General features: G+C 56.6%; 2 protein-coding genes across 3 annotated transcripts; both read right to left on the bottom strand.

The window, feature by feature from the left end:
* Nucleotides 1–326: 326 nt before the first annotated feature.
* Nucleotides 327–7390, bottom strand: CHRNG (cholinergic receptor nicotinic gamma subunit). The gene is made up of 12 exons (XM_007966659.3): nucleotides 6582–7390; nucleotides 6253–6392; nucleotides 5959–6003; nucleotides 5673–5782; nucleotides 4870–5025; nucleotides 3871–3968; nucleotides 3305–3505; nucleotides 2998–3112; nucleotides 2690–2804; nucleotides 1828–2038; nucleotides 1506–1636; nucleotides 327–900 (listed from the first exon to the last, which is right to left on the bottom strand). Exons 1-12 carry the CDS (start codon nucleotides 6634–6636, stop codon nucleotides 727–729), a joined length of 1551 nt encoding a protein of 516 aa, XP_007964850.2. The 5' UTR covers nucleotides 6637–7390; the 3' UTR covers nucleotides 327–726.
* A 4236-nt stretch (nucleotides 7391–11626) lies between these two features.
* Nucleotides 11627–22010, bottom strand: CHRND (cholinergic receptor nicotinic delta subunit). Of its 2 annotated transcripts, XM_073020138.1 has the most exons (11): nucleotides 21959–22010; nucleotides 21550–21695; nucleotides 20791–20835; nucleotides 19575–19969; nucleotides 19260–19369; nucleotides 18107–18307; nucleotides 16820–16931; nucleotides 16626–16740; nucleotides 14137–14341; nucleotides 13934–14052; nucleotides 11627–13145 (listed from the first exon to the last, which is right to left on the bottom strand). In XM_073020138.1, exons 1-11 carry the CDS (start codon nucleotides 22008–22010, stop codon nucleotides 12963–12965), a joined length of 1683 nt encoding a protein of 560 aa, XP_072876239.1. In that variant the 3' UTR covers nucleotides 11627–12962. The 2 variants fall into 2 exon arrangements, with proteins under 2 accessions (XP_072876239.1, XP_037857297.2); XM_038001369.2 differs by lacking the exons at nucleotides 18107–18307; nucleotides 19260–19369; nucleotides 20791–20835; nucleotides 21550–21695; nucleotides 21959–22010 and having other exon boundaries at nucleotides 19575–19730; nucleotides 19860–20741.
* Between the last annotated feature and the right edge of the window lie 212 nt (nucleotides 22011–22222).

Below are 22222 nucleotides of genomic sequence, written 5' to 3'. Positions count from 1 at the left end.
TCGCTTGAGCCCCGGAAGTTGAGGCTGCAGTGAGCTGTGATCATGCCACTCCACTCCAGCTTGCATGACAAGAGTGAGGCTCTGTCTCAAAACTAAACAAAACAACAACAACACATCAAAAACTAAAAAAAAAAAAGGATTACAAAACTCAGGAAATTGTCTTGTGGTCAGTGGTAGAAAAATGCACATGAATGGAAAGGCCACTGGGGCTTTTGAGAATTGGGTGCTTATTGTACCCAGAAGGCACAGTGGGGAGATGCCAGCTGGCATGGGCTGCTGCCCTGCTTTGGAGAGAGCATTGGCTGCTACTCTTCACACCTCTCTTGACTGCCCTCTTTCAGGAAGAACTTGTAAAGAGGGAGCCAGTCCCAAGCCCGAAGGTATTACACAAAACAGTCCTTTGGACTTCAGATTGATGGGAATGAGTAATGCTTGGCCTAAGTGAGGGGAGTGCACTGAGTGGAGGAGCGGCTAGTGCCAGGACAAGCTAGCCAGTCCCGCACGCATGCTGACCGCAGCAGCACACTAACCACAGCCCACCCCCAGCCACTCCCGGACTCCAGCTCAGACTCTTTCCCCAGCTTTTCTTAGGGCTGTTTGGCTCACACAGCCCTGAAGGGCACTTCCCAAAGAGTACACTTAGGACCTCAGTAGGAGAATGTGGCCGATAAGACTCAGTGTGACCCACGTGTGTGACTCCCACGTGCCCCGCGGTGGTTGGTTGGCTCAGTCTGGTGAGGGCAGGTAGGGGCGTGGATCTCCAGGGAATGGCAGGGCTGGCACCCGGTTGTAGTGGGCCATGAGGAAGATGCCAGCCGTGCCACAGACGAAGAGCGAGAGCATGGCCAGGAAGCAGACGCGGTCCAGCACTCGGCCCACCAGGAACCACTCCTCATTCCCCTGAGGGTGGGAGTCAGGTGTCGGATGGCCTGCGGCGGCACCAGGTCTTCCCTGGGTCCCGTTCTCATCCTTGGGCTTCCAGCAGGCCCATGTCTCCGTTTCCTGGGGCCCTTCTTACCTATGTCCAGGTCCCAACTGGTGGCTAATTCCATGGTCCCCTGGCCCTGAGATATCCCCGCTGCCCCTGTTCCTTTTTCTTTCTTTTTTTTTTTTGAGACAGAGTCTCACGTCTCACTCTTTCACCCAGGACAGAGTGCAGTGGTGCGATCTCGGCTCGGCTCACTGCAACCTCCACCTCCCAGGTTGAAGCGATTCTCCTGCCTCAGCCTCCTGAGTATCTGGGAATACAGGTGCCCACCACCACGCCCAGCTAATTTTTGGTAGAGATAGGATTTTGCCATGTTGGCAGGCTGGTCTCAAACTCCTGACATCAGGTGAATCCACCTGCCTCGGCCTCCCAAAGTGCTGGGATTACAGATGTGAGCCACTGCTCCCAAACTCCTCTTTTTCCATCCCACTGCCCTATCTTGGCCACCCCACTCATCCTGTCTCCATCACAGGTCCAAGCCCAGGTACTCACTCCACCCCACCCTGACTCAGCTTACATTGTCAAAGTGACTCTGCTGGTGCCGGGCACGGGCAATGAGGTTGCAGGCTTCCACGCAGGCCTGGATGGCTGGGGCAGCCTGCTTCAGGCTGCCACAGAACTGGCTCGGCTCTAACTCCGGGCCTTTCTCTGATAAAGAGAAAGGATAAGGTTTGGGAGTACAATGGAGGAGAAACAGGCAGAGAAGATGGCCTCTCCTTAGGGACCCCAGCTGCTCTCTCCCTGACCTGGACACTTCTCCAGCACTCATCTGCTGTGTCTGGCTCCCCAGCTGGAGTCCCAGGGGAGGAGTGTCCCCAGGCACACCTGCAATGTCTCACCTAGCTTCTCCAGCGCTGCTGCCACCAGCCCTTGCTGCTGCCACTGCTGGAAGAGGAGTTCACTGCGAGGCAGGCAGAGGGCCACCTCCCCAGTTGTGATCAACCATCCCGAGGAGCCATTCTGTAGCCGGGGCTGGGTGTCCTGCACAGCTGCCGGGGCCAGTGGGCGAACGTGCATCCTCAGCAGCTGGGGCAAGAGCCTCAGGAACACCTAGAGAGGGGGTGGCTTCACTAGGGCAGCCAGGCCGAGCTTCAGAGCAGAAGCAGGAAGTTGGTGTTAAGGGCTTGTGCTGCTAGGCACATACCAGGGCAGTGATGTGGCCTTGGTAAAGCTCTGTACTGGACATGAGCCTGGGTCCCCAAACTTCAGTGCACATCAGAATCACCAGGGCACTTTTTACAAACACAGATTCCTACCCCCAACCCTCATGCTATTCTGGCCTAGAATGCCTGGGGCAGGCCTGGGAATCTGCATGTGCAACAAGGGCCCAAGCTGAAGGCTGCAGGTGGGCTATAGATCACAGACTAGAATCAGACTACCCTGGGAGACTCTTGCTTTTTTGACTTCGTAGTGCACTTTCTTGGGCAAGTTACTTAACCTTTCTGCGCCTCAATGTCCTCATCTGTAATTGGAGATGATATGGATTTTATGAAGATGAAATACATTAACATTTGTAATATCCCTGGCACCTAGGAAGCAATTTCATTACTGTATTACTGTAATCGATTTTGGCCCATGCTTCAAGATACACCCAGGATGGGTGTGCTGTGGAATGTCACAGGTGAGGAATATGGCCAGGTGTAGAGGGAGGTGTAGGGGAGTGGGCAGCAGGATGTTGAAGTGGGCAGGGAAGGTCCTTGCCTTGCGGACCCCTCGGGCCATGGAGTGTGTGTGTGGGGACCGCAAGGACACGTTGAGCACGACCACAGCATTCACGACAATGAGGATGGTCACCACCAGGAGGAAGGTCAGGTACCTGTCAGGGTGGGGTGGGCAGGAGCTGGCAGCCCATACCATGATGCTACCCCCACCCTTAGTGGCTGCCCCCGTCAGGCCTCCTGAATTGAGGATGCTGGGGTGGATGGAGGGCAAAAGGGCAATGCAGGAGGCCATTGTGCTCCCAAGAAGGGAGAGTGGGGTAGGCGGGTGGGCATGAAGACCAGCCTTACTTGCTAATGAGTGGCACCGCCTGGGAGGTTTCAGGCACCTTCTTGGCCACAAGGAAAAGGAAGACAGTCTGGGCCAGGAGCACGTTGATGGCGACGGTACACTTCTGGCCCCCAGCTGCCAGTGACCGAGAGGCTCTCAGAGCAGGTCCCTACCTTCCCCACCCACAGAGGAAACCCTTACCCCAGAAGTAGCCCGCTGCCTCTGTCCTGGGTCGTAATGCCACTCTGTGCCCCAGGCAGGGCCCGCCCCGGCCTCCCAGGTATCCCCTGTGCTACTGGACGGCTCTCTCCCATAGGCTTCAGGTACCCTTGGCAGGAAGGAAGTAGATGAGGATGGCAACGGAGGAGATGAGCACGCAGGGGGCGATGATGTTGATGACGTAGAAGAGGGGCTTGCGCTGGATGAGCAGGTAGAACACCACCTTCTGGTGGCCTGCCTCCTGGGCTGGTGCTGCTGGGTCCAGGAGCATCTTGGCTGGTCGGTGCTGGATGGCCCACTCCCCATTCTCTGCGGGCAGGCAGGCAGGCAGGAGTGGGCACAGGAAGTGTGGGCTAGGCAGATCCCTGCAGCCTGAGTGACCCAGCTGCAAGGGCAGCATGTGCCCTAAGGAGCACCAGCAGGGGAGGCACCCTTGCAGGACAGAAGTGGGGTGGGAGATTGGATACTTGAGCCTCTCCTTCTAAAATTGGAGTCATTATCATGAGGAAAGTCAGAGCTTTGTTGGATGTTTTAAAAAGCATATTTTATGGTTTGCTGTAGTTTTCATTTTGAGTTACATGGGAGGGATTTGACCTTGGTCCAGCCTTGACCACAGCTTGGTCCAGCAGGAGCTCTGGATGAGGCTGCCTGGGGAGCCCTTGGGTGGGGGTTACCTGTGAAGGCCTCAGGGTCAATGAAAATCCACTCGATGGTCTGGCCATCTTCCTGACTCAGCTGCAGATCAATCTCATTGGTGCTGTAAGTCTGGGACCTGGGAGTCACCGAGGAAAGAGGCTAAATGTGAGTGGGTAGACCTGCCATGACTGCATGGGGATGACCATCTGGGGACAAGTGTGGGAAGCTTTGCTTCAGCAAGATGCAGCCCCATGCTTCTGAGTTCTCCATAAAACCCCAGTGGTGAGATATGGAGAGTAGGGGACCTAGGGCTCTTTGGGGTCAGGAAGATTGAGTTGAAGGCCCAGGAGGCTGCAGGGCCCTCACCTGGCTGATGGGCCCAGGGCCACTCTGCGTGTGTCCCTCCCACTGCTGTCTGGCAGGAGGGGCTGATGATGGCAATGTAGAATATACATGCCTAACTAAGGAGGACCCTTGTGTCTACGGAGGGGAGTCTCCCTGCCAGGTTTGCTTGTGGAAAGACTGCTCCTCTAAGATACAGGAGAACCCTCCCTCAGGCCCTCCTCCCCACACTTAGGTTTGAGGAAACAGACCCAGAGACGCCCAGGGGTGGTTGGTTGCACACATGCTTCCGCTGGGTTCCCTGCCAGGGCCCCTCTCTCACAGAACAGCCCTGCCTCCCTGGGGGCCTGGAGTGTGCAGTGGTTTCGTGTGTGCACAGACATGCATGTTGTGTGCATGTGTGCCTTCTCACCCATGCACCCCAGGTGTGAATGTCTCCCCTTGGGGCACAGGCGCGGAAACTGAGGCAGTGAAGGAGGATGAGTGAGGGGACTCGGGCTTAGCAGGGAGAGCTTGGGCACTTTCAGGCGTCTTAGCCTGAGATGGGCACAGAGGCCCAGAGGAGATGGAGCCAGGCCCTTGGCCTCTAGGTGCTGCCGGAGCCAAGGCCAGAAGGCTTGCCCAGGCCTTGCCCCACCCCTGCCCAGGGCCCTCTGAGAGCAGCTCTCTTAATCCTCCCCCATAAATGGCCTCACTGGAAGATAAGGGAGCAGTTCTGCCAGTCGAAGGGGAAGTAGGTGACGGAGATAGAGCAGGCGGAACGGAAGATGGCAGGCGGCAGCCAGTAGATACAGCCGTCAGGGGACACGAGCACATTGCAGTAGAGGGCCACCTCGAAGACACCGTCCACGCTGTGTGCACAGAACAGGCCAGGCCACGAGGCTGTGGGCTCAGCCCCCGATGCCCCAGCCCCAGACCAGCCCCTCTGCCCCATGTGGATAGGGGCCTGGGGACACAAGTCCCTACCAGCCTGTCACCCCCTGAGTGGTTCCCACCCGGACCACTAGGTCCCCCCAGCAATCCTCCTGCCACCCCTGCCCCAGACAGACTTCCTCAGGCACCACCTCCTAATTTCTGCTTCTCTTTCTCTCTCTTGTTTAATAGTAATAATAATAATACAATAGCGATTAACGTGTTAAGCCCACACCATGTGCCAGCCCCCAAGTGAGGCACTTTTCATGCCTGTCTTGTTGACTCCCACCAGCTTCTGTAGGACCCGTCAGTGGCCCCATGTTACAGGGAAGGGAGCAGCCCACCAGGTAGCCCAGCCCAGAGGGAATGGAGCCTGGCGTAGGGTCTGGTCTGCTGGCCCTGGGGTCAGAGGCCATACCCAGGGCCCTGCCCTTGGCACCTGCTCCATCCAGTTCTTCCCTAGCCGCACAGGTGCCCGATTTGCACCCCCTGCTCATCTTTCTCTTTTCCCAGAGCCCCCTTGTTCTGCTGGGCCCAGACCCTGTGTTCTTTGTCCCCCACACCCCTGCCTGCGCCCCCTCCTCACTTGTTCTCCAGCACGATATCCGGCCGCCACACCATGGTGGATGGCACCCTCAGCACCCACAGGCCTTCGTAGTCTCGCGGATCCCAGCGCAGGCGATAGTCGCACCACTGCTGCAGGGGGAGGGGCAGTTGCTAGGCCTCTGCCCTCTGCTGCACCACACCCCTAGGAGTGGGCATCCAGCCCAAGAGGACAGAAGAGGCAGGAAGCGGGCAGGCAACTCTCAGGAGGCCTTGGGGTGGTGAGGTGGGGCCCCTGATGGAAGGAGGGTAGCAGGGTGGCCTCTTACCATCTCTATCCAGACGTTGGTGGTGAGGGCTTCCTCTCGCTCGTTCTGGGGGTGCAAGGGTGCAGTATGGAGGGCTCAGCCCCCAACTTCAGTGCCAGTCCCCACAGGCCACCGATGGGGCCAAGCATCCCCCAGCCTCTTGACAGTACACCCCCCACAATCATGGGGGTTTTCCAGACCCCAGCCTGTCCCCTGTGGGGCCCTCCAACCTCTTGGTGGCTGGAGTCACCCCATGCTATCCCCAGCAGGTCCCAGGGCCTGGTGCACCGACCCCTCCTCCATCCTGCGGCTTACCAGGGAGATGAGGTTGGTGAGGGTTAGCTTCAGGCTGACGTTGACCACATCCGAGTCTCGTTCCGCAGGTCGCAGGTTGGGGTCGTAGTTTTGCATCAGGTCTGCGAGCAGGCGATCCTCCTGGTTCCGGCCCTGGACCCCTGCAATAGACAGGCGTGAGCCTAGCAGGAGCTTGGAGGCGGAAAGATTGGGGAGGCCCTGGGGGTGTGAAGTGGAGACTCAGGGAACTGGATCCAGGGCAGGCCCCAATAGCCCTCAGGCTCTCCATCCCCTGAGGCCGTGGACCCCAGCTCTGGGACTCCCTAGGCTGAGATTCCTTTGTGTCCTACCCAGGCAGACAGCCAGCAGCGGCAGGAGGAGCAGCAGCCCCTGGCCCCCATGCATGGCGCCTCAGCTCTCTGCAGTGACGGGTGGGACAACAGCTCCAAGGTCTGGGGCAGAGAGAGATGGGCTCTGGGTGTCATATAACAGCCTACACTCCCACCCCAGTCAGCCCAGCCAACCCGGCCCAGCCCCACCAGCTGTCTGACCACAGCCTTGTCAGCTGTTCCAGGATGGACACAATGCTGGGCTCAGATTACCTGGGCTGGAGAGGGGAGACAGGGGCCCCGTCTGCCCCAAAAGAGACATCCACCTTCCAGCCCCAACTCGGGCTCAGCTGTCCCAGCCCCACCTCCGTGTTCCACATGGGGGCCAAGGACACAGCCAGGGCCAGCTGGGTGTGGTAGGGAAGGCAGGTTGCCAAGGAACCTGATGGCAGCTCCAGAGAGGGCTGAGGTGGACTCCCTCCTGCTCCCTCTAGGGAGTCAGGATTTGGGTGGGTGTGAAGGCTGTTGGGTAGGCATGTGAGGATTTTTTTTGTTTTTTTGCTGGAGTGCAGTGGTGTGATCTTGGCTTACTACAACCTCCACCTTGATTCTCCTACTTCAGCCTTCTGAGTAGCTGGGACTACTGGCATGTGCCAACATGCCTGGCTATTTTTTTTTTTTTTTTTTTTTTTTGTATTTTTAGTAGAGACGGGGTTTCACCATGTTGGCCAGGCCAGTCTTGAATTCCTGACCTCAAGTGATCCGCCCATCTTGGCCTGCCACTGCGCATCTCCCTCACTCGGCATCGCCCTCACTCAGGATCCCCCTCACTCGGCATCCCACTCACTCGGCATCCCCCTCACTCAGGATCCCCCTCACTCGGCATCCCCCTCACTCGGCATCCCCCTCACTCAGGATCCCCCTCACTCGGCATCCCCCTCACTCGGCATCCCCCTCACTCGGCATCCCCCTCACTCAGGATCCCCCTCACTCGGCATCCCCCTCACTCAGGATCCCCCTCACTCAGGATCCCCCTCACTCGGCATCCCCCTCACTCGGCATCCCCCTCACTCAGGATCCCCCTCACTCGGCATCCCACTCACTCGGCATCCCCCTCACTCGGCATCCCCCTCACTCAGGATCCCCCTCACTCAGGATCCCCCTCACTCGGCATCCCCCTCACTCGGCATCCCCCTCACTCAGGATCCCCCTCACTCGGCATCCCCCTCACTCGGCATCCCCCTCACTCAGGATCCCCCTCACTCGGCATCCCCCTCACTCGGCATCCCCCTCACTCAGGATCCCCCTCACTCGGCATCCCCCTCACTCAGGATCCCCCTCACTCGGTATCCCCCTCACTCGGCATCCCCCTCACTCGGCATCCCCCTCACTCGGCATCCCCCTCACTCGGCATCCCCCTCACTCGGCATCCCCCTCACTCAGGATCCCCCTCACTCGGCATCCCCCTCACTCGGCATCCCCCTCACTCGGCATCCCCCTCACTCAGGATCCCCCTCACTCGGCATCCCCCTCACTCGGCATCCCCCTCACTCGGCATCCCCCTCACTCAGGATCCCCCTCACTCGGCATCCCCCTCACTCAGGATCCCCCTCACTCGGCATCCCCCTCACTCGGCATCACCCTCACTCGGCATCCCCCTCACTCAGGATCCCCCTCACTCGGCATCCCCCTCACTCAGGATCCCCCTCACTCGGTATCCCCCTCACTCGGCATCCCCCTCACTCGGCATCCCCCTCACTCGGCATCCCCCTCACTCGGCATCCCCCTCACTCAGGATCCCCCTCACTCGGCATCCCCCTCACTCGGCATCCCCCTCACTCGGCATCCCCCTCACTCAGGATCCCCCTCACTCGGCATCCCCCTCACTCAGGATCCCCCTCACTCGGTATCCCCCTCACTCGGCATCCCCCTCACTCGGCATCCCCCTCACTCGGCATCCCCCTCACTCGGCATCCCCCTCACTCGGCATCCCCCTCACTCAGGATCCCCCTCACTCGGCATCCCCCTCACTCGGCATCCCCCTCACTCGGCATCCCCCTCACTCAGGATCCCCCTCACTCGGCATCCCCCTCACTCGGCATCACCCTCACTCGGCATCCCCCTCACTCAGGATCCCCCTCACTCGGCATCCCCCTCACTCAGGATCCCCCTCACTCGGTATCCCCCTCACTCGGCATCCCCCTCACTCGGCATCCCCCTCACTCGGCATCCCCCTCACTCAGGATCCCCCTCACTCGGCATCCCCCTCACTCGGCATCGCCCTCACTCGGCATCCCCCTCACTCAGGATCCCCCTCACTCGGCATCCCCCTCACTCGGCATCACCCTCACTCAGGATCCCCCTCACTCGGCATCGCCCTCACTCGGCATCCCCCTCACTCGGCATCCCCCTCACTCAGGATCCCCCTCACTCGGCATCCCCCTCACTCAGGATCCCCCTCACTCAGGATCCCCCTCACTCGGCATCCCCCTCACTCGGCATCACCCTCACTCAGGATCCCCCTCACTCGGCATCGCCCTCACTCGGCATCGTCCTCACTCGGCATCCCCCTCACTCAGGATCCCCCTCACTCGGCATCCCCCTCACTCGGCATCGCCCTCACTCGGCATCCCCCTCACTCGGCATCGCCCTCACTCGGCATCGCCCTCACTGGGTATCACCCTCACTCAGCATCCCCCTCACTCGGGATCGCCCTCACTCAGCATCTCCCTCACTCGGCATCCCCCTCACTCGGCATCGCCCTCACTGGGTATCACCCTCACTCAGCATCCCCCTCACTCGGGATCGCCCTCACTGGGTATCACCCTCACTGGGTATCACCCTCACTCAGCATCCCTCTCTGAACTTCCCCCTCCCTAAGCTTCCCCCTCACTGGGTTTCCCTTTCCCGGAGCTTCCTCCTCCCTGAGCTTCCCCCTCCCTGAGCTTCCCCTCAGTGGGGGGGAAGCTCACCCCTCCCCTGCCACTGAGCTTCTCTCTGTGTGGCCCACTCTTCCTGGAATTTACAAAGCCCTTGTGTCCTTCTCACTTCTGAGACCCTTGTCTTTCCATTTTGCCCTCTGGTCCCCCTAGATGCAGTTTTCTTATCCTCTCTGCAGATCATTTTCTCTCCACCTCTTTACTCTCCTTTATGCCCACACTTTACCAAATTCATCAATGGCCTCCAAGATCAGGAAGCACTGCCAAACAGTGGACCACCTGTCCCTGCATTCCCTGCCCCCGACACTCCTGTTTTCTCCCTCTCCCTGCTCTGGGAGAGACGGCCTAGAAGCCTTCTTGGTGTTCTCCGAAGGGTAAATCATCAATGAGGAATGGCAGTTTCTTGGAGGGGTTACGTGTGCAGGGACAGGACCCATTCAGAGAAAATTGTCTGTAGAATTGTCTAACACTACTCCTTTGCCACCCTCTGTTATAATGGCTGGTAGAGCAAAATACTCATTTCCTAGTCTCCCTTCAGATAGGCTAGCCATGTGATGTTTTGACCTGTGGGATGTCTGCAGGGACTTTATGTAAAAGTTATTTTTTGTTTGTTTGTTTGTTTTTTGAGATGGAGTTTCACTCTTGTTGCCAAGGCTGTAGTACGATGGCTTGATCTCGGCTCACTGCAACCTCCGCCTCCTGGGTTCAAGCGATTCTCTTGCCTCAGCCTCCTGAGTAGCTGGGATTACAGGCGGGCACCACCACGCCCATCTAATTTTTGTGTTTTTAGTAGAGAGGGGATTTCACCATGTTGGCCAGCCTGGTCTTGAACTCTTTACCTCAGGTGATCCAGCCGCCTTGGCCTCCCAAAGTGCTGTGATTACAGGCGTGAGCCACTATGTCTGGCCTCTGGAAAAGTTTTGCTTCTTGATGAAAGGGGTCAGAAATGGCTGGCCCTTTTCTGCCTGAACATAGGTGCTAATTGTGCAGCTGTTGCTGTCAGCTCGCAACCTGGGGCCAACAGGTCTGAGGACAGAAGCCAGCTTGCCATGGAGGCAGGGCTGGGCAGATGGCAAAGTGCCTGGGTCCCTGATAGCTTTGTTAGACAGCTGAGGCGATGTGATCACCTCCGCCTCCCTATTATTATGTGAGAAAAAGGAAACCTTTTGTGTTTAAACTACAATTCCTTGAGCTTTCTGTTCCTTGCATCCCAGTGTATTACTGATTCACTGTCCATTGAAAGAGAGCAGGTAGCCCTGTTGGTCTGGAGAGAGTAAGGAACACTCTCTGGCTTCCCCGAAAGCTGTGCCCATGAGCATGACTTCCCGGGGACAGAATATGGAGTTCCATGTCAGTCAGAGTGGACCAGTCCTGAGAGCACCACGGTGCTGGGGGAGCGGGTGCTGCTGGTGGAAACCGTGGTTTCCCTGGGAGCCTGTGCAAGAGGCACCCCCCCAGTTTTGTGTGACATTTTGGGGTTGTCTTCTCTGGAAGTCCACAGCCACTTGAGCAGGGCCTAATAGAACTGAGGACTCAGCTGGTGGTTGAACCAAGACCTGTTGCCAGCAGCGCCACCATGAGGCAGAGAGAAGCAAAGACTGTGGCTGAGAGCCCTAGACTCACTCTCATCCCTGTACATAAGATGGACCCTCCCTGAGTTGATGGACTATTCCTGGTGAAGTCTCAGACTTCCTGCTCACCTGACGGGTGTGAGAACAAACTGGCTTTCCTATTTAGACAGGAAAATAAAAGATTTGTACCTTGAATTTTGTGAATATAGTTCATGCTGGAAGGCAGAAGTTACTGGGGTCAGTTTTGGTTTTAAATGGTTTTTCTTTTTCCTTGGTTACATCTAAACATTAAAAATCTCACCTTCTATATATCTGAGTTAATGAGGTCACCAATTCCCCACTGAGGGAAATGGGTTAAATCACCACCCATTAAATGTGCAGGTCACATGAAAATGCTACAACTAGAAATTCAATTTTCACAACACCCCATGACTAGGACTCACTAGACCCCACATTTTGCAGATTAGAAAATGGAAGGTAAGAGATGAAGACCAGCTCACTCAAGGTCACATTGCTGGTATAACAAATGACACCAAAACTTTGTTACTTAAAACAACACACATTTATTATCTCACACAGTTTCTGGGGGATCAGGAATCCAGGAGCCACTTAGCTGGTGGTTCTGGCTTAAGGACTTTCATGGTGCTGCACATAAGATGTCTACTGGGCTGTGATCTCATCCAAAAGCCCTACTGGGGCAGAGGATCCACTTCCACATTCACTCACGTGGCTGATGGCAGGAGGCCTTATTTCCTTGCCGTGTGGGCCTCTCCATAGGGCTCCTCAACGTGCCAGCTGGCTTCCCCAAAGTGAGAGATCCAACTGCTGTGAGAATGAGGGTGAATGAGCAAGAAAGAGGCCCTAGTGTCTTTCCTAAGTGACTCTGGGAAGTGAGGTACCATCACTTCTGCCTCATTCTGTTGGTTACCCAGACCCACCCTGGTACAGAGTGAGGGGACTGCACAAGACGGTGAATACTGGGTGTCACCAGGGCCATCTTGGAGGTGGGCTGCCATACAAACAGACCCTTGTCTCCCAATTCCTGCAGTACTGGCCTTTGGCCCTCAGGATAGGATTGAATGGAGGCTGTCTTTGGGATAGGGTTGCTAGATTTAGCAAATAAAAATACAGGACAAATTTCAGAGAAACAACGAATGAGTTTTTTAGAATATGCCCCAAATAATGCATGATAACCCTACTTTGGGGAGAAGTAGATGCTGGGGGGCAGGGGCCCTTTGGGGAGAGGTGCTGCATTCCGGTCCTCTAGGACTGTGCGTGCAACCTCAGGTTGACCCCAAGTCTTTGTGGATGTCAATCCTGACCTTTCCACTCCAGTCCTCAACTTCCCAAAGGGACCTAGGCAGAGTGGTCAAGGCAGAAAGAGCTAGGAAAGGAGACTCTGGGGTCTGGAGGGAGGGAGGTGTCCTCAACCTCAGTCCCAGGTGAGGCCTCAGAAGCCTGAGGTTGAAGGGTAGGTGGGAAGAGGGAGGCTGGAGGAGCCAGGGAGTGAAGGCGCAGATTTCTGCCTGCTCTACCCCACACCTTGCGGGAGGAGGAGCAGAGAAGGGGCCCTATCTATCTCACCCCTATCAGAGTTCTCCCTGTGAGGCCACCCTGAGTGGCCTCCTCCCTGGCCCCTGAGTCAGCTTCCTACTTCCCCATAGATCGTCCTGCCCACCTGCTGTAGCCGGTGTCCACCCTCAGACCATCTCAGGTGGCCCTGTCTTGATTTCAGGGGAGCCATTGAGCATTGAGGAGTGGCTGCTCCCTTCCTTCCTTGGACTCTTCCCCAGTCTGAGGGGCGTGAGCCTCAGGGCTATGAGTGGGTCTCATTAGGGACCATGACTCCTCTCTCAGACCCTGCTGTCTCCTGGCTCCCCCACAGGCCCACCCTAGATGAAGCGCTTGTCCTGCACATCGTAGGAGTAGGGGTCCCCGGGAAAAGGCTGGGGCGGTGGCTGGTTGTAAACGCCCTGCAGGAAGATCCAGGCTGTGCCCACCACCATAACAGGCGTCACCACAAACAGGCAGAGGCGGTCCACTGTGCGGGCCACTCGGTTCCAGCTGTCTTTCTCCTGTGGGTAGGGGCAGAGAGAGTGGGGTGAGAAGGGCCTCAGGCCACAGAGCCCCACCCCCAAGCTGAGGCCCAGCCATGGAGGCAGAGGCCCGGCTCAGTGTGCCTGCAGAGGCTGCCTCTGGCTTGCAGGATACTGCCGGCTTGTCCCCAGCAAGGTCCCAGGCGCCTCTGGCCACAGGCAGGGCTGATCACTCTGTTGAGGAGGCAGAGAACAGACCATAGCCTCCCTCTCTGCTGTAGCACAGGGTTCTGGGGCTAGAGAGGAACTGAGGCCCAGGGGTCTCTCCTAGGGGCTAAGGAAGGTGGATAGACCCCTCTCCTCTTTCTCCCCAATCCCAGCAAGTCAGGGCTGCTTCCAGCCCATATGTGAACTGGGAAAAGATGCCTTTTCTCAAGAGAGAATTTTTAGAAGTTGTACAATGTTGAATAACCGTATATGGCTACCTTTAAAACGTCTGGTTCTGTCTGGAGTATCAGGCTTGAAACTGAGTAGGGACAGAAAATGATTGGCAGCTGGGAGAAAGAAGGGACCCTAAGGGATGCTCAGAGTGTGGCCTGGACAGGGTGGAGCTGTATGCCTCTGTGTGTGTGCCTGGCCCCAGTGCTGCTATAGGGTGCCAGGCAGGAGTTCCCTCTCCCTGGGATGGGCCTGGAATCTGTATCACCTTAACTCCCTCATCTAAGTTGGTGTGTGTCTCTAAGGGGAACCCTGCCCTCTTAAGATAGAATACACTTAATCAGTGCCCTACTTGAACACCTGGTCATGGCAATCCTGTGGTCCCTTACCTCACTGTAATTGTTCTGGTCCCTCATGTGGTTAACAATGAAGTTTGCCCCATCCACAGCTGGCTTCAGCTCATTGAAGAGTTCCTGCTGGGCCTGCTCAGAGCTTGCTGGGGGCCGGCCTATGGACAAGGGGCCAGAGTGGGTGTGAGGCCTGCCCCCACCTCCCACAGATGGGCTGAAAACCAAGACCAGCGAAGACCCACGTGCAGTGGTGAGGCGCCTGGCCAGCCCATGTCGCTCTGACTGCTTCTCAAACATGAGGTCGCTGCGGGACTTGAGCAAGAAGTACTCCTCAGCCTTGGAGATGTATCCCAGGGAGCTGCTCCTCCGCACCAGGGCCCCAGGGCTGGGTCCATCCTCTGCTGGGCGGGACATGTGCAGGAGCTCTGGCAGGGTCTCCAGGAAGAGCTGGGGCCGTGTCAAGGGGCCACAAGAAAGGCGTTTTGTTGTTGTTGTTGTTTTGTTTTGTTTTGTTTTGAGATGGAGTCTCACTCTGTCGCCAGGCTGGAGTGCAGTGGTGAGATCTCAGCTCACTGCAACTTCCACCTCCCGGGTTCAAGTGATTCCCCTGACTCAGCCTCCCAAGTAGTTGGGACTACAGGCACATGCCACCATGCCTAGCTAATTTTTGTATTTTTAGCAGAGATGGGATTTCACCATGTTGGCCAGGATGGTCTTGCTCTCCTGACCTCGTGATCCGCCCAACTCGGCCTCCCAAAGTGCTGGAATTACAGGCGTGAGGCACTGCGCCCAGCCAAGAAAGGCCATTTTACAAGCATGGGGTGACCTTTATACGTCCTAACATACGTGACTTCATTCCTGGCTGCCACAAAGTGCTCGCCCATCTGACTCTGTCATTGATTCCCTGATCTCCTACTGATGCATATGTAGGTTGCTTCCGGCTCTCGAGACCACATCACCCATGGTGCGGAGGAGAACCCATTCACTAAAAATGATTAATTAAAGACCAAAAACTAAGGTAAATGCTCCAAATGCTACAGTCTCCCCCATCAAATGCTGAAAAGAAAAGAGTTGCTAAGGCCGGTCATGGTAGCTCACGCCTATACTCCCAACTGTTTGGAAAGCCAAGGCAGGTGGATCACTTGAGGTCAGGAGTTCGAGACCAGCCTGGCCAACATGGAAAAACCCCATCTCTACTAAAAATGCAAAAATTAGCTGGGCATGGTGGCAGGTGCCTGTAATCCCAGCTACTCAGGAGGGTGAGGCATGAGAATCATTTGAACCTGGGAGGCAGAGGTTGCAGTGAGCTGAGATCGAACCATGGTACTCCAGCCTGGGCGACAGAGGGAGACTCCATCTCAAAAAAAAAAAAAAAAAAAAAAAAGAGTTGCTAAACTGACTTCAGCTGTCCCAGAACAACCAGCCAGCCCTGCAGTAGCCGAGAGGCAAGGGCATCCCTCTCCCGGCACCCTGCCCACTCAGTCCTCCCCTTCTTCCTTCTGAGTTGCAGCATACAGTGGAATGAACACGTTAAGTATATAGCTAGATGAATTTTTACAGATGCATTCCACTGGGTAAATCCCCACTGATGAGATAGTGAGCATGATCCCCAAAAATCTACCTCATACCTGCCCCTGCTCAGTTCCCTCCCAGCCCCAGAGATAGCCACCATTCTGACTTCTATCACCAAATATTGATTTGGCCTGTTCTTGAACTTCTTACAAAGTGAGGCCTGCAGCATGTGCCGCTGCGTCTGGTTTCTTTCACGGATCAGTCTGCCAGGAGGTTCACGCATGCAGGGGTGCAGTAGCCACGGGTGCTTCTGCACTGCTGAGCAGCACTCCTGTGGGAGTATGTGTCCAGTGTCTTTATCCATTCTACAGATGGCCTTTGGACAACTTCCAGATTTTTTTTTTTTTGGAGACGGAGTTTCGCTCTTGTCGCTCAGGCTGGAGTGCAGTGGTGGGATCTTGGCTCACTGCAACCTCCACCTCCCAGGTTCAAGCAATTCTCGTACCTCAGCCCCGCAAGTAGCTGGGATTACAAACACATGCTATCATGCCTGGCTAATTTTTGTATTTTTAGTAGAGATGGGGTTTCACCATGTTGGCCAGGGTGGTCTCAAACTCCTGACCTCAGGTGATCCACCTGCCTCAGCCTCCCAAAGTGCTGAGATTACAGGCGTGAGCTACCACGGCCGGCCCCTGCTTTTTTTTTTTTTTTTTTAGAGATGGGGTCTCAATCTGTTGCCCAGACTGGGGTGCAGTGATATGATCATAGCACATTGCAACCTCCAACTCCTGGGTTCCAGGGATCCTCCCACCTCAGCCTCCTGAGTAGCTGAGACTCCAGGTGTGAACTACTGTACCTGGCTCAATCTCCAGCTTTTGGCTATTGAGAGTACTCATTTCCTTTTTTTTTTTTTTTTTTTTTTTTTGAGACAAGGTGTCACTCTGTTGCCCAGGCTGGAGTGCCCTGGGGCGATCACAGCTCACTGCAACTTTGACCTCCCAGACTCAAGTGATCCACCTCAGCCTCTTGAGTAGCTGGGACTACAAGCATGCGCCACCACACCTGGCTAATTTTTTGTTTGATTTTTTTGTAGAGATGGGAGTGTCACTATGTTGCCCAGGCTAGTCTCCAACTCCTGGGCTCAAGAGATTCTCCCGCCTCAGCCTCCCAAAATACTGGGATTACAGTGGTGAGCCATGGCGCCGGGCCGAGTACTCACCTTCTTGACCCCCTCAGACAGCACATGGGTGCTGGGTGTTCGGAAGTGGATGTTGAGCACGATGACACAGATCACCACAACCATGGTGACCAGCACCATGCCGAAGAGCAGGAACCTGTGGGCACACACTCAGCTTGGAGCCCCCAGGGCTGGGCTGGGCAAGCAGGGTGGGGCCGGGCTTGGGCATCACTCACTTGCCGATAAGGGGGATGGCCATGGATGTGGCGGGCAGCCGCTTGGAGATGAGCAGCAGGAAGACGGACTGAGCCAGGAGCACAGAAATGGCCACTGATGTCTTCTCACCACCTGGGGAAGCCAGACTTAGCTTCTTTGGGGAAACTAGGACCTTGGGGCCCTAGTCCTAGAGGGTCCTGCTGTGGCCCCTGGCACCTCTGTAGTACCATGGTGCCCTGATGAAAATCATGGGTTATGGAGCTACAGGCCCTGGGTGCAAATCTCAGCTCTGCCACTTACTAGCTGGGTGACCTTGGGCAAGTAGCCCAGCCTCTCTGTGCATCAGTTTTCTCAACTGTTAAATATGGTGAGAGTGTGTTTAACACACATCACTCTGCCTGGCACTGGGTAAGTGCTCATGAAAATCAGCTGTCACAACCCACCCACGCCACTGAACCCTCCTGGAGCGCAGATCTGTGTGCATTACTCCCTGCTCAGAAAGCACCAGGGTGTCCTCATAGCACCAGGATAACACCCCAACTCCCAGCCCCTCACTCAGACACCCCAGCCCAGTGCTGTCTTGCTCTTCCCACCTGAGCTCCTGCAAGGGCAGGAGGGGGGGCTCCCCTGCTGAGGCCCCCTCAGCCCTTGCCTGGCCCCCCTCCTCATCAGCATTGCTCCTCCTGCCGATCCTGCTCAAGTCCATTCCAACTCCACCTCCTCTCCACCTCCTCTAGGAGCTCTCCCAACCCCACTGCAGATGGAAGGTGCCTCTCTTCTCCCTCCTGAGGTCCCGCCAGGGGCAGGGGCTGGGTGGCCTTTGACCCTGGGACTCATTATGCCCTGCTCATAGTAAATATTCTGAACTTGTAAACCACTGCCTCCTAGAGTCAGGTGAGCATAGACAGGTTTTCTGCCTCACACCCTACTGTCCTAGAGACCCTGTTATTCACCCACTGGTTCAGTAGTTGAGGGCCTCCTGTGTGCCAGGCTCAAGGTCATCCTACTGGTGACCGTGAGGGACTTAGTCTCTGCTCTGACAGAGGGACAGTTTAGCAGTTCTTCTGCGAGTCCGTGGGAAGTAGCATCTTGGAGATGCCCTGCCCTGTCCATTTGGGGATGTCGCCCAGAATCATACAGCCCTCCCTCTGGGTGGCCACCTGGCCCTCACACCTGGCCCAGGCAGGGAGCTCCAGGAATGGAAATCCCAGGTGGCTCCCAGGAGGAAGTGAGGGGGCAGGGCTGGGGCTGGCCGCGTTCGGGTGGGCGTGGGGAGGGGGAGCAGGGAACAGGGCCTGGAGGCTCACTGTCGGCCGGTAGGTAGAAGACCAGGTTGACCATGAAGGAGATGAGCACACAGGGCACCAGGATGTTGATGATGTAGAAGAGGGGCTTGCGGCGGATGATGAGGTAGAAGGTGACGTCCTGGCGGCTGGGGCTGTCCAGAGGGGCTCTGGGGTCCACGTTGACCCTGGCCGGCCGGTGCACTATCTCCCACTCCCCGTTCTCTGAGGGCGGTACATGGACACCTTAGAGTCAGGCCAGGCCAAAGGGGCTAGGCAGGGCCTGGGGACAGAAAGGGGCTGGGCGGGGCAAGCCAGTCCAGAGACGAGGCCGGCTGTCTGGGTGTCGTTCCCTGGGGCGTCGGGATGGAAGTTTCCGTCTGCGAGGGGAAATCTTCCTCTGTGACTGATTTCTTTTTTATCTTTTCGGAAAAAGTAGAAGCTGAGGCCATACAGGATTCAAATAAGGAGTATCTTTTGGCTCAAAAGATACACGAGCCAAAAATAGGTATTGCAGATTAAAGAGACCAAGTGAAACAAATGCTCTCAGATATTGAGCCTGTCTTCCTAAGTAACAAAGAAAAACCTCCTGGACATTAATTGAGCCGCTCCCCCTCGGCCTGGGCCTGGGGGATAACGAGCCAGTGACAGTAAAACTATCCCTGCTATGACATGCCAGCCTGAGACAGTGAGACAGGGTCCCTTCTGATGGACAGGGTGAGCGGTAGGCCCCATGGAGAATCCGAGCCTGGGTACAGATCGGGGATGAGGATGTCAGGAGGGGTGGCAGACACCCCCCATCAGGATGACACAGGCCTCATGCCAACCACAGCCCTGGGTTCACCAGGCACAGGAAAGACTAAACCCCTGTCAGCCACAGGCATCTCGTGTGAGAAGCATGACTTCCGGGCCTGGGCAGGGGCAGGGGAGGGCACTGGCACCGTCTCTCTCTGCCTTTGGGATAGCTTTGCATTCAGGAAGTGTGAGTGTCTGTGTGCTTCTCTGTGGGCGGGCACGTGTCTGCCCTTCTGTGTCTAGCTGTGTGTGTGAGTAGCTGTGTATCGGTGTTCTAGGTATGTGTGTGTGCACATGTGTATCTCTTGGGTGGGCAGTGCCAGTGTATCTGTGTGTATGTGTCTGAGGGACCTGCCCACCCACTGGTGGCTGCTCCCAGCACCTGTGAAGCCTTCAGGGTCAATGATGATCCACTCCACGGGGTAGGTGCGGTTCTCCTCGGCATCCTGCTTCAGGCTCAGGGTGATCTCTTTGGCCGTGTACTTGAGGGAACTGGGGAGGGCAATGGGCAGAGAGTGACACTCAGTCACTGGCTGGGGCCACAGAGCGGGGAAAGGTTAGTAAGGGAAGACCACTGTGGGGAGGGCAGCACTAATCCGGACAGGGCAGGGGCCTCTGTCTGGGGGTGCTTCAGTCACCTCCTTCGGCCCCTGGTAGGGTGCTTTGGGGTGAGGGGTGGCTGGATAAATGGGAGCACCTGAACTTGAGGGAGCAGTTCTGCCAGTCGAAGGGGAAATAGGTGACAGAGATGGGGCAGGAGGAGCGAAAGATGGCAGGTGGCAGCCAGTACACAAAGCCGTAGTCGTAGACAAGCACGTTGCAGGAGTAGGAGATCTGGAAGGAGCCATCATTGCTGGGGAACAGGGACAAGAACCACAGTGAGCTCTGGCGACTCAGGACTGGCAGAGTTGGGGGATGCAGAGGAGGCTTAAGGAAAGGAGGCAGGGTGACAGAGAGGAGGTCAGGGAGGGCTTGGCTCAACTTGTTCTCCAGCACAATCTCTGGGAGCCACACCATGTCCGGGGGGAGGCGCAGGACACTGATGTTTCCAAATTCTTCAGCATTCCACTTCAGCCGGTTGTCTGTCCAGCCCTGGAATCCCAAAGGCATGTCAGCAGTGCACTCTGCAGCTGTCCAGGCTCCTGGCTCTCCCTACTTCCCTGAGAGAAGACTGAACAGGGTCTGAGAGCTGTGACAAAAGAGGTTTGGGGAAGGCAGGTACAGAGTGTGGATTCAGGTCTGTCATGGACAGCTGTGCAGGATGCTCACTGCACAACTAAGGGAGCATTATTTCCACTGTGAGCATAGGAGATTTGTGTTTGTATTGTGGACTTTTGACAGACAGGAGGAGAATGTTTTCTAATAAAAGCCAAGATAAAGTGGCAGTTTTCCAACATGTGAATCCTAATCCACTTGAAGGTGGCACTAGGGGCTGGTGAGGGCACTAGGTGGGGGAAGGACAGTTGGGCCTGGGGCTTCTCTGTAGGGAGGCACCAACCCCTCCTGGGGGACAGTGTCCAAGGCAGATGGGATCTCCAAGTGGAAGCAGCCTGGAGCCCTGTATTCCCCCTACCCCACCGGCTCTGGGAGGGGCATTATTTTTTGTTTTTGAGATGGAGTCTTGCTCTGTCACCCAGGCTGGAGTGGTGGCACAATCTCGATTCACTGCAAGCTCCACCTCCTGGGTTCACACCATTCTCCATTCTCCTGCCTCAGCCTCCCGAGTAGCTGGAACTACCAGCGCCCACCACCATGTCCGGCTAATTTTTTGTATTTTTAGTAGAGACGGGGTTTCACCGTGTTAGCCAGGATGGTCTTGATCTCCTGACCTCGTGATCTGCCCGCCTCGACCTCCCAAAGTGCTGGGATTACAGGCGTGAGCCACCGCGCCCAGCTGGGAGAGGCATACTTACGTGCTCTATCCACACATTGGTAGTGAGGGTCTCCTCAACTTCTTTCTGTAATTAGACGGTAGGGCCATCCTTCAGGGCCATATCATTCTTTTATCCACACACATTCACCCACTGTCTCTGTATTTTTTTTTTTTGAATCTTGTTCAATTGCCCAGGCTGGAGTGCAGTGGCACGATCTTGGCTCACTGCAACCTGCAACCTCTGCCTCTTTGGTTCAAGGAATTCTCCTGCCTCAGCCTCCCTAGCAGCTGGGATTACAGGTGCATGCCATCACACCCAGCTAATTTTTATATTTTTAGTAGAGACAGGGTTTCACTATGTTGGCCAGGCTGGTCTCGAACTCCTGACCTCAGGTAATCCGCCCACCTTGGCCTCCCAAAGTGCTGAGATTACAGGCGTAATCCACCACGCCCGGCCTACATTCACCCACTCTCAACTGGCACCCAGGGACACCATGGCATCTGGGCCCTGATCACTCGCAGTCAGGAGTGGGCGGGCAGCTAGGAAGCAGAGAGGACCGGTGGCCTCTGAAGTGTGTCACAGATGGGTCGTGCTATGGGTGTGGATGGAGGACACCCCAGAGCTTACACTGGAGGGGCAGGACAGCAGCCTGTCAGGGCACAGAGCAGCTCCAGCACATTTCCCAGAAAGGGAGCCCCCATAGGCCAGGCGGGGGCTTCTGTATTCCTCCATGGCTATCCTGGTCCTGGGAAGCTGTCCCTGCTCTCCCTCCCAACCCAGCACGGGAGGGCCTCTCACCAGGGAGATGAGGTTGGAGAGCGTGAGGGCCAGGGCGACGTCCACACTCTCCTCTTTGTGTGCCACGGGCCGGAGCTCCTTGTTGTAGCCCTTCTCTTGAAACAGGTGCCGGATCAGCCGCTCCTCCTCGTTCAGCCCCCAGATGCCTGGGGAGGGTCAGGGACAAGGACTGAATGGGGCCCTGGGCAGGGGACTCAGGAGGGAAGCTGCCCTGAGGTCCTGCTGGACCATGAGGTTGGGATGAGCAGGGAGGAATCCAGCCACTCCTTGGGAGTGGGGACCCCAGAAGGCGGCCCCCCAGCAGGGAAAGATGGCAGAGTGAGAGTGGGGAGTGAGAGGAGGCCATACCGTGTGGGGCCTGGGTGGGCATCACGGGGGACCCCAGGGTGGGGAGGATGTCTACCCTTACCACACACTGCCAGGGTGGCCAGCAGCCCCAGTGTCAGCACTGGCCCCTCCATCCCATCCCTCTGACTGGGACCTGCATCTGCCGCTCCCATCTACAGGGCTGTGGAATGAGGGTGGGCGGGAGAGGGGACAGGTGTTGGGGGAGGAGGGAGTCAAAGGGAAGAGGCAGCCGGAAACACAATCTGACACCTCATGGCAGCGGGGGACGGGCCAGCCAGGGCAGGAGCCCAAGGACGTGAGGCAAAGATCCCAGGCTGGGACTCCC

Source organism: Chlorocebus sabaeus, chromosome 10 (genome assembly GCF_047675955.1).
Source record: "Chlorocebus sabaeus isolate Y175 chromosome 10, mChlSab1.0.hap1, whole genome shotgun sequence".
Classification (NCBI taxonomy): Eukaryota; Metazoa; Chordata; class Mammalia; order Primates; family Cercopithecidae; genus Chlorocebus; species Chlorocebus sabaeus.
Note: the sequence above shows the minus strand (reverse complement) of the source record. Positions and strands in the feature narration are given on the sequence as shown.